At 41.2% G+C, this 15,847-nt stretch overlaps 1 protein-coding gene across 1 annotated transcript; it reads left to right on the forward strand.

The window, feature by feature from the left end:
- Window positions 1-1,572: 1,572 nt before the first annotated feature.
- On the forward strand, window positions 1,573-3,783 carry LOC111672925 (E3 ubiquitin-protein ligase TRIM35-like). The gene is made up of 2 exons (XM_023430516.2): window positions 1,573-1,681; window positions 1,781-3,783. The coding sequence occupies exon 2, from the start codon at window positions 1,796-1,798 to the stop codon at window positions 3,185-3,187; it is 1,392 nt and encodes a 463-aa protein (XP_023286284.1). The 5' UTR covers window positions 1,573-1,681; window positions 1,781-1,795; the 3' UTR covers window positions 3,188-3,783.
- The last annotated feature ends 12,064 nt before the right edge of the window (window positions 3,784-15,847 follow it).

Below are 15,847 nucleotides of genomic sequence, written 5' to 3' on the forward strand. Positions count from 1 at the left end.
TCTGAGGTCAGATGTTTTGTAGACCCACCCATTCAACCCCCGACTTCCTCCTTCACACCTCCTGAGGTGGAAATCACAAATAACTTTGAATCAGTTTCTAGTCACTGATTATATACCTGTAGTTTGTTAAGCTGTTGCATCGCCGTTCAAATGCACTTCAGTATGCAGTGAAATACCATACATGTCACAACAAGTTTCAGATGACCAGTCACAATGTTTGGTGGCAGGAATCCAGCTGAAGGGATCAACCTCAGCGTCCGTCGCTCTCTCTCTCTGAGCTGTTGGGAATGTTTGACGCAGCACTTCCTCTGTCCATCAAAACCAGTCCCTCTCCTCGGCTTCCAGGAACACCAGCTGCTCAATCAGTTTCCACACAGCGTAACCAACAAGCAGTGACAGGACAACACTGTGGCAACAGGAAGTGTTTATGCTGAAGTACAGCTGACGCCAATCAAATGAATTTTGCGGCGACTGGGCGAAAAGCACAGTTTTAATTTGAGTGGAAATGAAAGGAAACCAGGTTGGAATTCACACTGGTATTTAAAGTTGAACTAACATTGTGACATTATGTTGAACTAGAAACAATTTAGAAAAGGTTTCTTCCTGATTTTCCTCCAACTATAATCAGCTGCACGACTCAAGACACTTCCTGGAAGTCCTGGACGTGGGCAGGACCAGCATGATGATTAAAACTAATTTACATGTTTGCTACACAGCTCCAGAGCCTGTAGCACAAGTGTCTCTGTCCACTTACACATTTTGTGGCTAATGAGTTTTTGCTTTAATGAACGCCATCTGCCTAATTTCACCAGCTTGTATGTGGAAGCTGAAACTGCCCGAACTACCTGCAAGGGATCAGGGTTTTATGAATACATGACTGAGCGGGGGGGTTTGTCACAGCTCCAGGTCCAGGTTCATTCTGGCTGGAAATCTTGTGGTTGGAAAGTTTTGTCCTAATTGTTTTTAAGTGGATAAATTTGTCACAAAATTGAGAAAGAGGTTTAAAAAGGTCCAGAAGTGCAGTTTAGATTAAACTTGTGGTCTCTAAATACCCATTCACTAAATTCTCCTGTTCACTATGTCGTCTATAAGTCCAAAGCTGCCATTGTTACGTGCTGCATCCTGTGATGTGTAAATCAGTTGTTTTCACGTGTGGTCCGACAGACTCGTAAACCGGTTCCTAACGTTACTAGATTCGCTGCATCACCTCTGAGCGTCGCCAGCTGAGTAAAACCATCGGAGACGTGCGTACGACGGACACGAAGCTGCAGCCTGAAGCAAATTCTCATCTTCGTTTCACTCTTGATACGTTTGTACATGAAGCTCCATGTGAAGATTTTTGATTCAAGGTCAGTTCAGTTTACATTTGAACATAAAGATGGCTGCTGCAGCAGCCTGCGAGACACAACAACAGCATTTCCAGCAATGAAACAATATTTTGGAATGAAAAACACCCCTGTGGAACAAAAGATGTTTTTCAGATGTTGTCTGACGTAGCTCCGCCCCTCACCTGACCCGAGACAAACCAGGAAAAAGATTGTTATCATTCACTAAAGAGATGCTTGTTTGAAAAACAGTCGATCAGATTCCTCTGCACACCAAACTAACAACTTCCTCTGAGTGAGTCCAGCTACAGGAGAGACACTGCCGCTTCAACCTGCTGAGACTCCACACACTGAAGGTGAGTTTGACAAAAACCACGACTCAGAAAGTGATTTTTTTAGTAAAGTCAGGTGGGGAGCCACGACTGACTGTGCTTTCTGTTCTGCTGTGTTTTCAGCTTCACTCAGACTAAATGGCTTCCAGATTAGAGGAGGATTTCTGCTGTGCGATTTGTCATGAGGTCTTCAGAGACCCTGTTCTTCTGTCCTGCAGCCACAGCTTCTGTAAAGACTGTCTGAAGAGCTGGTGGAGAGAGAAACCAACACAAGAGTGTCCATTTTGTAAGAGAAGATCTTCAAAGATAGAACCACCTTTGAATCGGGTCTTAAGGAACCTGTGTGAGGCCTTCTCACAGGAGAGAGATAGGAAACATTCGGAGGGTCTCTGCAGTCTGCACTCTGAGAAACTCTGCCTCTTCTGTCTGGACGATCAGCAGCCAGTGTGTCTCGTCTGCAGGGATTCAGTAAAACACAGCAGCCACAGATTCAGACCCATCGATGAAGTTGCTCGACAACACAGGATGAAATTTCGGGAAACTCTGGAGCCCTTAAAGAAGAAGTTAAAGGGTTTTGAACAAGTTAAAGAGGAGTTTGATCAAACAGCAGACTACATTAGGGTCCAGGCCCAACATACAGAGAAGCAGATTAGGGAGCAGTTTAAGAAGCTTCACCAGTTTCTAGAGGAGGAAGAGGAGGCCAGGGTGTCTGCACTGTTTGATGAAGAGGAGCAGAAGAGTCGAATGATGAAGGAGAAGATGGAGGCTCTGAGCAGAGAGATGGCAGCTCTTTCAGAGACGGTCAGAGCCGCAGAGGACGACCTTAGAGCCGATGACGTCTCGCTCCTGCTCAACTACAATGCTTCAGTGGACAGCCTCCAGCAGCGCCCCCTGCTGGAGGATCCACAGCTGCCCCCGGGAGCTCTGATAGACCAGGCCAAACACCTGGGCAACCTGACCTTCAAGATCTACAACAAGATGAAGTGCATGGTCTCCTACAGTCCCGTGGTTCTGGACCCAAACACTGCTCATCCCAGATTCCACCTGTCTGAAGATCTGACCAGTGTGAGTCGAGGATGGGAACAGCCACTTCCCGACAATCCGGAGAGGTTCATCGGCCTCATCGTCCTGGGCTCGGAGGGTTTTAACTCGGGGACTCACAGCTGGGACGTCCAGGTTGGAGAAAGTGCACGCTGGACGCTGGGCATTTTAAGAGAGTCATTCCAGAGGAAGGTACGCGGACAGACTGGATGCTGGAGAATAAGGCTGTCTGAAGGCGAATACTCGGCGTGGTCACCGAAAGCTTCGCCCACCGTTCTCCGAGTGCAGAGGAAGCTCCAGAGGGTCAGAGTGAATCTGGACTGGAACAGAGGAAAGCTGTCGTTCTCTGATCCCGATACTCACACACACATACACACCTTCACACACACTTTCACTGAGAGGATGTTTCCATTCATTTTAAATGCCGATCACCTCTCAGTGAAGCTCTTTCCAATGAGGGTGTCTGTGACAGTGGAAGAGAACAGTTAGCGATAAAGAGGATGATTATATTAAGATATGATTACGTAAAGGGAAACATCATTGAATTTAATTTCTTATTTCCTGTTTGCTGTTACTTAGTTTGACAATTTACTTTTTGTATTTGACCTGTTAATAAGTGAATTAATTTTACTTAGCTTCTGTTTTTCATGATTGATTCAATGATTAGCCTTTTTATCAAAACTGTATCACTTTAAATTTTTGCTAACTTTACGCTTTGCATTATAGTTTGTAATGTTTATTTGTACAAATGGAGTATGTACTGATACAAACATGTAGGTACAGAGCAAAATATGAATTTAAGGACTAATAATCTTGGAACTTAAAGCTGATCTTTTTAGGAACAAATCATGTTACTTTTTTATATTTTACTGTTTAGAAAAATAAATATATTCATAAATATATCTGTAATGTTTTTGTTTGGTTTGTACTTTGTGAGACCAGCTGTTTGTCTCTTCCTGTTGGGGAATCTGTGCTGGACTTTTATTTTTATTGATTAATAGACATCTTGTATATTATATATTTACCAAATATGTTATAAATCTGTACCAACAACACAGCTCAAATAAAGTATTTGAATTGTGAAATTTATTGTGAAAAAGTTTTTTATGCCTCCACGCCAGCGACAGCCAGAGCCGGAGGGATGTTGTTTACGGATTGTCTGTCCTTTCACTAGGACTGGAGGATAACCTGAATAGATTTTAGGGGTTAAAGGTCAAAGGTCAAGGTCACGGTGACTTGACAAAACACGGTTTTGGCCTTGTGAATGCAATATCTCAGTAACGCCTTGAGGGAATTTCTTCAAATTTGGTAAAAACATTCACCTGGACTCAAGGACAAACTGATTCAATTTTGGCGGTCAAAGGTCAAAGGTCAAGGTCATGATCACCTCAGAAATCACTTTTTTGCCATTACTCAAGACTTGACTCAGCAATTATGCCAAAATTTCACACAAATGGTTCATATTTTCTCTGACTGGATAAACAGGGATGTAATCTGAAACTGAGTCGCGGAGGGATCCGACCATGAGGAGGTGATTCTAGTTTTTTATTTTTTTTTATTTTTACAAAAGCTGATGTTAATGCTGACTCAGCTACTAACAGAGCTGATTGTCATCACATAATCATAACTGTCCCATGAAAAGCAGGAGGAGCAGCAGCAGCCCACATAAGTGAAACCAGACACAGATTTTAATGATAAAATGACTTCAAAAAACATTTCTACATGTTCGTAATGTTGATGTTCCTGTTTTTCCTTCACTCATCCATGTCGAGAAGTCTTAACATACAACCTGCCATTGTTTGAATATCAGCTGATAAGCATGAGCTGTGACCTGCACGCCTCGACCTGCACATACACTTATACAGGAGCCCGGATCATTGAGTCATGAGTGTATCTGCAGCTATTTCTGGGTTTGACTGAGCTAAAATGGAACCATATCTGCAGATCCTGTGATACTTGGTTTATTTTAAGAAGTTCTTCTGATATACATCTGACATTTTTTGTAATATTAATTCCTAAGTATTTAAATTGAGTTGAAACTTTAAAAGGGAAATGTTCAAAAGTTTGTTAATCAGCTAGCTCATTGATTGGGAACAGTATGTTTTCACTGATATTGAGCCGATATCCTGATATTCAACCAAATGTTCTTAAAAAATAAATGATCTTACAATTTATACAATGATAAAATATCCACTTTATGTGCTCCCCCCCTCTCCAAAAATCCCATTATAATCACATGAGCTTCACAAAGCGATTGCAAGGGGTTGGATTACTAATGCAAAGAGCTGCAGAGACAGTGGGCTGCCCTGTCCAGTAGATCATGTTAGGATAAAGTAGTCTGACCTAAGCTTATTTGTTGGTCAAATCCTGATTTTGTAACTGTGACATCATTTGACAATATCACCACAACACATAAATGAAAAGCAAAGACTTAGCTGGGACAGACGATCGACATTTAATCTTTATTTACTTCAGCTCCAGAACGTAAGAGACTTTTATTAGAGGCAGGTGTTTATGTCTCACTCCCTCTGTTTGATACGTAGAGTTGGTCATAGTCGTTAGTGCGAAGCCTCGTTACTGATGACTTCTCTCTCCTGCTCTCTCTGCTCAGTGTGTCTTATGTTTAGTTATTCCACTGCCTCCTTCAGTAATAATGATACATGTAATGAAAGTAGTTTATTTGCTGTAATGGAGGTGAAGGCTCAGTGTATTGGAAGTGCTCCTCCTCTTCCCTGCGGTTCCCGAGCAGCCAGGAAACCAGAGCGGTAGACTGGTAGACTGGTGTAGAGGTGTAGCCCTAAGCCCCCAGTCGGCATCCATACATGGTCCATTCATGTGGATTTGGGCTGACCAATGGTGGAAATATGATCACTCAGTCAGTCAGTCAGTGACATTTCCATTACAGGGATGGTTGTTGTGGCCCAGCCAAAAAGTGAGTGATTACAGAAGCAGCTTTGATTGTGGCAGTGAGGCTTTAGTCAATGGTTTCATGGCTACCACTGCTCATTACTTGGCTTCACCACTGTGGTTATATATGTAACCCAAACATCGGCGGAAAAAAACAAACAGATTTAGTCCAGATTTAATCTAGATAGAAATCTTTTTACCTGTAACTCACCGAGTCAGTGCTCACCAGGTAGATCTGGTCAGAAAATAAGATTTTTCTAAAAATGTGGTGATTTTTTTTGCTGATTTTGTTGCTTTTTTTTTGCTAATGTTGCCACTGACATGACACACAAAAAAACAACGTCCCACCATGAGCATTTTCAGCACACACTGATGTAGTCCAATTAATTTTCAAATGCATCCAACAATGATGTTGCAGCTCACCCTCGGCCACTTCAGTGCTGATCTTAGTGGCAGGTTTCCAGAGGAGACAAAGCCTCAGGCATCAGGGGCTTAGGAGAAAGGAGTGTTTTTGTTTGGACCCCTCAAAGGGGCCCACAGGCCGTCTGTCCCTCCCTATCTCCCTTCTGTCCGGGGGTGGGGGGGGGGGCAATGTGACTTTTGACACCAGGCATCTGTTGCTTAACCAAGAACCTCTCTCTGGAGTCCATGTGCAAACTAATACTGTACCAGCAACCACCCCCATCCCTCACCCCTCCCCCTCAGTGGCTTCTGACCCGCAACACACGGCCCACACTTCTCAGGTTAATGTCAAACAAAACATCAGAGGGTTCAATTCACTTTTACAGGGCAAAGTTTAAACTGAGTTGAAGAAAAGTTTGTCTACATTTACAGCTAATTTCACTGCAGGCAATTAGTTAATGACTCCAACACCGTATTTATAGTGACCGTAGATACTTTTGTCAAAGGACGAATATACTGTTGTGTTTCCCTAAAAAATATCCTGTAAAGCTACAAATAAAATCTGTAGTAAATCAATCTGGGGATTCCCTCAGTGCTGCCAGTCATTGTCAATCTGGGATTTTCCTCTTAATTAAATAAGGTGTTCCTGTTTTTTGTTTTTTTTTCTTCATTTTCTTGCTCTACTGAGTAATTCCCGTTCATTAACGGCTCTGCTGTGATTAATGGCTCCGTTTCAAGCAGGCAGCGTGCGGCATCTGTTGTCCTCTCGGTCAGGGGGAGGCGCAGTCCTTTTGAACTTGTCGGGGCAGAGATCTGGCCATGTGGACGGCAGCGAAGACAGTGGAATAATAACCAAGGAAGAAAAATGAGCAAGGAGTTTATTCAGCAGTCAAAATGAACACGAGTGTGTTCGAAAAGGAACCGTCTTGGGTTTTAGTTCGATTGTTTTTAGCTGCTGAAATTTCTCACCGTTCAGTCACAACTTCAGTGTTACGTTCAGATTAAGGACAGATATATTTTCATCCATTTTATTCTAGAAAACACAGACTCTGTGTCACTGGGAGAGTGGCAGTGATCCTTAGCACTCAAATTAAACTTTTAAAATCTTGGAGAGAACTGTCCAGTACCTCCATAATGAAAAGATGCGGTGTCCCTTTTTGTGTTTCCACCACTCAGTGAAAACAGGAGAATCAACATCTGATTGATAAATCATAAACACAATTGATCTTAAATGTTTATAAACCTTCGCGAACAGGCACAGACAACATATGTTTCATATCATGTAATGTTGTTTTCTGACTGTCAAGAATGTCCGCCCATAAAAAACGACCTCATAGATCGTCTGTGCAGCAGCTCTATTGTTCTGTTAGGGGACCTCACAGGAACGAAAGGGCAAGTCATGTGATGTTGTCTATAGATTGAGAAAGTCCATGTGGGGAGGAAGTAGGAGTGGATGGATGGGTTCATTTCCTGTATCAACCCAATTCTCAGCATTGTTTCTTTTAACCAGAACCTTTACTGTGTGTTTATTATTGTAACCATGAATATGAAGGTGATTTAACCTCAATGAAGTAATTATTTGAACCAAAACCACTGTCTTGTACCAAACCATGTCCCTTCCATAACCTTAACCAGTGGATCTTATCAGAGGTTTAGGGATAAAAAACTTCTATGGTCGGTTAATTCAAGCACATTTTACCTGTAGTTAGTTATAGTGAGGCTTATGGGTGTTTGTTAGATGGTGCAGTGTATTTGTGAGGTGGCCACAAACATGACTCCAAATGAGCATTAATGTTACTCTGTCTGCAGGAAGGAGGGATTTGAAATTTGCTAGCATATTAGCTTTAACAACTTTATAAGGTAATAATTTAATATGTCCTTGTTGTGGTTACTGCTAATTCTGATGCAAACAAACAAACAAACAAGTGGCCAAAAAAGTATCATAAACAAAACCCTGGCAGTCAGCAGTGAACACCACTAAGCCCCACCCTTTGCAGATGCACCCCAGAAATGCTAAAGCAACATGTAAACTTACACCACTGAGAAAAAAAACAACTTACTTTTAACTTTTATAAACTTTCAATAACATCTCAGTCTTCCTTGACAGATGGAGTTTGTAGAAGACTGTGAGCTGGAATTGAAAGCTCAGTAAAAAAAAAAGGAAGAAGGTGGGCGTTGACCTTTGGGAATACTTACTGTTCCCAGAGGTCAAGTCTGGGCTTCCATTCTCAAAACATGCCTGAGTAATTCTCACCCCCATGTTTAGTCCTGTCCATCTTCATGTGGCCACACACCTGGTCTGTTAAGTATCCACTCCTCTCTCTCTCTCTCTCTCTCTGTGTGACACTCCAGCCTCTATTTATAATTAGCAGTGATCAACAGGCTCATTCGGCCTGACAAGGTAATACAGTAAACCACTGTGAAGGAGCTGGAGGAGGTTCTCCAGGAGCCGGCCTGCTCACTGAGCCAGAGAAACCTGTCAACTGCACCATTAAGCCAGGCACAACAACCGATAAATCTGCTGGCAGAGATGTGTTACAGATGTCTAATTCCACACACCAGAAAGACGGGCAGGATGAGAGCGAGCCAGCAATAAATCTCAGGCCACGCCTCTTCTTCCCAGTGCTTATGTCACGCTTCCTTTATGTGAACGCAACATGATTGGATCTGACACTGGAATCAAGCCAGAGTCCCGTGTTTCAAGCACTACTTATCCAGTAATTTAAAGAGATAAATCACTGAATGTTTAATGTTCATATTGTTCATGTCCCAGAGCACTGAACCCAGTATTAAGTGCTTGTGAGCAGGAAATTAAACGCCTACTACCGCAGTCCTGGCACCGTTCCTTAATATATTACTTGCCAGAAAATCTGTAAAGAATGACTCTGACTCTGAGCTAGATCGGCACATTTCCATCGTACCCCACCCTCCAACTTCCGAGGTAGAACACCTGCATTTCCTCTGTGTCCGGATAAAATGCTTCTTATAATGACGTCAACAATGGCTCCAGTTGGGGCCACCCTTGCAAAATGTACTAAATCTATTAAATGAGGGGGGTTCTGAAAATTAAAATATCTCACTTACACCTGATTTAAATCATTACAAATCTGTCCCTGCAAGAAAACAGGAGGTGAACGATTTCATCTTCAGAAAGATGTGCGGTTTCTCTCACAAAGGTCGGTTCCTCCTTTGAGGGGAAAGTAAAGACGAATTAGTCAAAAGGAAATGGAATACGAGAAGCCATGGGCCTCCTTTGTGACTGAGCAGTTTGTAATTAAAACCTAAATGAGGTTGAACTCCGTCAGTAAGAGAAGAAGAAACCGAAGGTTATGGGTGTGATATCCCAGGACACGTAGTCTGACAGCACGAAACAGAGATTTAAATGGTGAGTTAATGAGTTTTTCTTCCTCTGTCTCAAGGGTGGACAGGCACCTATTAGCCCGAAGTCATCACAAAGCTGTGTTTGTCTCCATTTTCTTATCAGATAATCAGGTTATGATCCTCTCGCCCCGTCCAGACTATGAAGTCATGCTCGCCAGACCAAAAGCAGGAAGAAGAGCTCAATCTCCTGGTCATTATATTACAGATAAATGGCAGAGCAGCCAATGAAAACACAAGAGTCCCAGCAAATTCAATCAAGCTCCTTCACTGAATGTGGTTTCATGCAGCCATGGAGTTAATGTGTTTGCAGTCAGACCTGGCTGCCCGTCCCTTTCTCCTGAGCTATCCACCATCTGCTGCTCTTTTGGACGATGGGAGGACCACATTTGTCTCACTGCGTGCTTGGGCTTGTGCGTTACTACTCTGGAAGACAAACATGAACCCACAGCAGAGAATAATGAGCAGAAAATGTTTGAAAAGAGGCACAATTTCTCACAGCATGTTAAGTAAAACAAACCATTAGCAATTTAAAGCATTAGCAGCAGCTTTGTTCTTAGGTTTTCCAGTACTTTGTAGATGGCACCACACTAAAGAGCAGCCTGTCACAGCAGATCCTGATGTATTAGGATTGCTTTGATTTGATTTATACTCATGTGTTATGTGTTTTTGTGTAATCATAATTTATGTTATATTACCAGAAAACTATTTTGAATGTCGTCTTTTATCCAAGAATGATAGATTGCACATTAATACCCAGTTTTGGTGCAATTGCCAAGGTTTGATTATATTGGCTGCAGCTCAACCTGGAACAATGGAAACCCAAGCAGAAAAAAAGGGGCATTTACAAAACTTAGTGTTCAATGCAGTTAGGGTTTTGTTCTGTATAAACAAAGACAAAACACAGAAGATAATAATATTCACATTTGAGAATAAATGCCACAGACCTTGTTGTGCACAATTTGTACTAAATGGAGATATTTTGGTTTGGAGTGTTTTTACTAGAAATCTTCAATATTTTTATTTGATCACTGAGAAAACAGTCAGCCAATCAGAAGAGAGGCTCAGAGCCTCCTCTCTTCTGATTGGCTCACCGACCTGTTGTTACTAGAGCTCCAGAGAGAAGCCTGAGAGAGGAGATGTAAAACTACACTGAGATGGTTTTTGGATCTTAAAACCACAAATATATCTTCTTATGGATCAAAACTTCAAATAAAACACAGAAGAAAAGTAAAATACGGAGCTTCAATAAATGAGGAAACGTTTATACCCTACGTTATCTACAAGATTTCCATTAGAAGATAAAGCAGAATAAGGAAGTTAAACTAAATGATCTATGTTTGCAAGAAACTTATTGATTCTCTACTTTTACTTATGTTTTCACATTAAAGGAAAAGGTCATACCACGACCTATTCTGTCACGCTTTTTTTTTTCCCACATAATTACTCCCTTTCTCAGGGGTTTTAAAAAACATTTATCTTTCTTAAGTTCATGCGCAGCATATCCTGAGAGGATGTAAAGGTCTCCGACAAAAAGGTATCCAGAGAACCTCGACTGTGAGCAGATAAGCACCATAATCCAGCAGATAATGTGAGTGTAATAGCTACCTTTTGCATGGCTGTCTGAGTGTGAGAGCAGCAGCGATCCTCTAGAGCTTAAAATACACCTTAGGCAGTTTGGTTATTTTGTTTTTATTTATTTCCATGTCAAGTCATGTTTTATTCACACTGTGTCCCACTACAAAAATGTCACTATGAACTGCGTTGTAAAGAAAAGTACATGCCTATCAATGTCATGGACGTAGTAAAAGAGCATATAAAGAATTTAACGGACCATCCATCACTGCCATGACAGGACCGTAATAACCACCTGAAGCTCCTTCACACCTCTGCTGTTTGACAGTGTTTGATTTCAGTTTATTTTTTCTCTTTTGTTAATAACGCTCAGCTGTTTTAGACATATAATCCTTCATTATATCAAACATCATTTTGATACTTATAGCCAGTATTCTCTTAAAGAAGCCATTCAGTGTATTCTGTAACTATATAGTAAAGTAAAGTATGTTTGGTTTTTTTCTTTTATGTGTGGAAAAACTCAAAACCCAACCTGCAGCTTTGATCAATTCTCTTAGATTCTGGGTCTGTTGTGAGTGAAATCAACATCATGACATTGTGTTTTGTTCTCAACTGCATTGATGAAGAGTTTTTGACTCTGGATGATATAACGACATCAATACATTTCTTATTAGCTGAAGGTTTTCTGAGTGATCGGATAAAAATATAGCAGATTTCAGGTAAACATTCAGTGAAATCAAATCCTGCAAGGTTTGGATGGTGGGTGCAGGTGGGCGGGGCTTGGTGACTGCTTTGTTGTGACATCACAAAGTTACAGAAGTCCTGACGGCTGGTTTTAAGGCTCAGTTTCTGAATACAGGCTGTGTGCATTTCTCTGTGGACTGAGGCTTTGATACTTTCACAGTATTAATATAGAAGCTAGAGCTGATCTATAATCACACTACACATGGACACAGACCTTTAGACTAGATGGGACCTTTAAGGAATCATAGAGGATATGAATGATCTTGTCCTTTGATATATAAAAGGTTAGTGAGGCTCAGAAATCCAGTTATACAAGTCCAGTCTCAGATTATGTTATGTAACATAACAGTATGTTTCACATTGACAAAAGCATGAGGATGACCTCATTCACACACTTCAATGGACACACATGAGAGATGCTCTGAACAAACACGAGGAAGCAGCGTAGGTTTCCCATCACAGTCAGTGTGTGGGAAACGGAGTGAGAGAGGGAGGTCACCTGCTTACTTACTAGAGGGCAAAATGAAGTAAAATATTCAGTGGTTACTAAAAATAACCCAGATCGCTGAAACTCTTTAAAATTACATTCTTATGTCTTGTATCTTACATGATAAATAATTCATCACCAGCTCCACTGCTCTTGCTCTCTGCTGCTCAGCTGCTTTGAAATTTCTTTTTATTTTTACTTGTGTGTGTCTCCTTGACTTGTGGATGCTCTCGCTGTGGCAGTGGTGCTGATGTGGGTGTGGGGATACAACAGGAGGTCAGAATCGGATTATGGTTTATACAGGGAATGTACACTACTGGCCACATGTCGCAGTGTTTCTGAAATTAAAGCACAGGAAATAAAAAATCTTAAATCCCAAATTTTATTTAAAGTTTTATCTCATTCAGCAGCTAAACACATGAATTATTGTTCAGGAAGTTCGTCCCAGCACTGTTGCAGAAGTTCCCACAGATGTTTGTCACTTGCAATTTGCTTTGCTTTCACCTTCAGTCCAGTTCATCCCAAACCGGCTCCACAGGGTTCAGGTCTAGAGACTGTGCTGGTCTTGATCTTGTGAAGCCTCCGTCTGGTTCTGTTCTTCTAATGTTGTGGCTCGTTATCTTGCTGAAGGATGAAGCTCTGACCAACCGGTCTGTCTCCCTGTGTCACTGCCTTTTTCTCTCTGTTCTGACAGAAATACACTGGACTTGAGCTGCTAAAATTTCAACAAAACCTGGAATAACCTTTGACCGGTAGCATACACGTTAAAGTCATACCTAGGTTTAGAGAGGATTAGCAGTTAAGTTAAACCTACTACTTGGCTTAGAGCCTGTTTTTGGCAGTTGTTACAGCTCTTGATCCTGCACTGACTTCCTGTTTACATGGTTAGTCTCTTCTAATTGGAATGACTCTATTGATATTTACTAATACTTGATTCCCACTTACTAAATTGCAACCCAATTTAGTAAATTACCAGTTTTAAAGTAGCTAGTGGTTACTGAAAAAGGAAGGACTTTATATCTAGATTTGTACAGTTGTTCTGTGATATAAAGTCTAAGGTAAATGCCTAAGATATCAGGCAACAGTGACTAAAAACATCCAATCACCTAGCTTAAAATGCTGTTACATGCACTGCTAATGGTGAACTTAAGCTAAAGATTACACTTTGTAAACACTTTTAGAGTTTTCACTATTAAACCTGATCCAAATGATTAGAGTTAAAGGAATTAATAACTAATAACTCATAATAGCTAATTAGTACTAAAACTCATAATAAAAATTCTTATTAAAACTCAACTCTTAGGGGAAGAGTCAGTCCTTCATTACTGTAACAGGATCACTGTGGGAAGTTTAATGCACTCCAGGAGTAATTACAAGCTATTTCATGCTGATTCGTAATAACTGTGTCAGTGACTTCCTGTATCTCCCTGACTGAGTTAGAGAACAGGCGTCGGCTCATTGCTCTCAGCTGAGAGTTACAGACACAGTGGAGGGAGCAAAAGAGAAAGTGATAGACAGTAAACGAATGAAGCCGTGTCCCTGCAGCAGCCTCGTTGACCTACTATGACGTATTCTGACTCGAGAGACGGATTGTGAAGCACACTGCGAGGCTGTGGAGAGCATGAGTTTCCCAAGTAAAGAAAAAGTGAGAGTCATGCCCCTATACTTATAACATCACTTGTCTCTTTTCTATTAAGTCTACTGTCAGAACAGAAATTGGTATATCTTTTGTTCCTATAACAGATTCCTCCGTGATTGCTGAACCTCTCTGCAACATAAAAAACGCTGACCAACAAAAATAGGGTTCCAGATATGGAGGCTGGATACAGTGAAATTGTTTTGGGGTCTTTTTTTTCCGTCAGTTAGTTGTTGCAGGTATAATAGCTCTGACTTTAAGTTACACAACAGAATAACATTACATTTTAGACGATTGCAGGAGTCATCTGACAGGACTGTATCCCATGCATGCACTGAGCAACCCAAAGCAACCACACTGCCAGCCCAGTATCCTAAAGATTAATGTCCGTACTGGAAGATTACACCAGTGCAGGAAGTACTGTGCCCTCTGTGAAGATGAGTTGAAAAGTAAGGGTGTGAAGGTTGGAGCTGAGAATGGAAGTGTAGCTCATGTCACTTTGCAAGAATGAAAAACTGCAAAAATGCTCTGTCAAACTGAAGTAAAAATATATTAGCTAAAAGTTTTCTTTTGCTTAAAACAGTAGAGTAGAGTCAAGGATGTCCAGCTACCAATAGTCGTAAAACAAGATCAAATTACAATCAGCTCATCAACAACGTCCCACTACTGTCAATACATTTTGCAGCACCGATGACGATCAAGCCCAAAATCAGACACCACTGTCTTCAACAGTCCATGATATTTACATTAAATAATCAGCAACTGCAATAAATCAATGAAGCTGATTTCATTTCCATTGTTGGAGCACAATTGGTGCTATTTAGAATTAACACACAAATATGGTCCTTAATGTTAGCATGTAGCTCAGAATTAGCATTAAGCCCAAAGCACTGCTGATTTTAAGTACTGGCTGCACTAGAGCTGCTAGCATCAGGATGTAGGCTCTTAGACTTGTTAAGTTCTTTACACCCACGACATAGCAGCCGTTCATGCTACATGCTTTGTCCTCCTCCATATCACAGGGTTTTTACTGATATGGGTTTGGGATGAAGAGTCAGAAGCCCATAACCCTGATGCCACTGTAGGTCTGAACCTCGGCACTGAGGCTCACTGGTCTTTTTCATCAGTTCTGGTCAAAGTGTAAAAGGAAGGAAACACTTGCTGTGCTGTATCAGCTCATGAAATATAGATGTAGGAATGTATTCTGTATGCAACAACCCCCTCTAGATCTCCACAATGTTCCCCGGCATGAGCTTTGAAGCCTTGTGAGTTGGTGTTCGCTGCCAGCCATCTGTATAGGGAAAACAGCAAGTTATATTTAGATCTGCCTTGCATTCATGTGTATAGACACTCACCAGGGGAATCACAGCTACTATCAGTACACTTCCTGTCTGTGTCATTCATAGGCTCAGTTACAGGCTGCTTCCTCTGATCAACTGCAAAACAAAGGGGAGACTTACTTAACCTAAGATATAGTGGAGAAACATAGGCATTTTTCTTCCATTGTGTATTTGTTAAAAGATCGCAGTTCAAAATATGGTATGTATCATAGTCAGTCATAGCAACTGTAGGTTATTTATAGGGATCAATATATAGTGTAAGGATAATCGTTTTAATCCCAATCTGAGCTCAAGGCCAGAAGGTCTTTAAGGTAACATGAACCTCAGTGGCTCCCTGGGAAGCAAATTTAAAACCATCCCAATAGCAAACAAAAGAATCGTAGACTTGCTGATGAGGAAGTAAAGTGGGATGTAAGGTGAAAGCATCATGGGAAGGCTCTTTAATGAGGCAGAGAGGGTGAGAGTCCAAGTTGAAAGAGGACAGGTTATGTTTGTTAAAAGTCGCACAAATGCTTTTTTTTTTTTTATCTCACAAACACTACTTTTCCTTTATAACTGCTGTAGATTTCACTGATAATGCAGATTGTAACAGAAAACTGAATGCTTCTTACTCAAGGTGACACACAAGTGGAGGTCTTATGTATTTACGTATCTGACGCACATCCTTTGGTTCGAGTCAT

This window comes from Seriola lalandi, unplaced genomic scaffold (genome assembly GCF_002814215.2).
Source record: "Seriola lalandi dorsalis isolate HSWRI2012SDOR001 ecotype SW California unplaced genomic scaffold, Sedor1 jcf7180002054906, whole genome shotgun sequence".
Classification (NCBI taxonomy): domain Eukaryota; kingdom Metazoa; phylum Chordata; class Actinopteri; order Carangiformes; family Carangidae; genus Seriola; species Seriola lalandi.

Bases quoted from the DNA above. Each gene is read 5' to 3' on its own strand.
- LOC111672925 (XM_023430516.2), top strand. From the start codon at position 1,796: ATGGCTTCCAGATTAGAGGAGGATTTCTGCTGTGCGATTTGTCATGAG.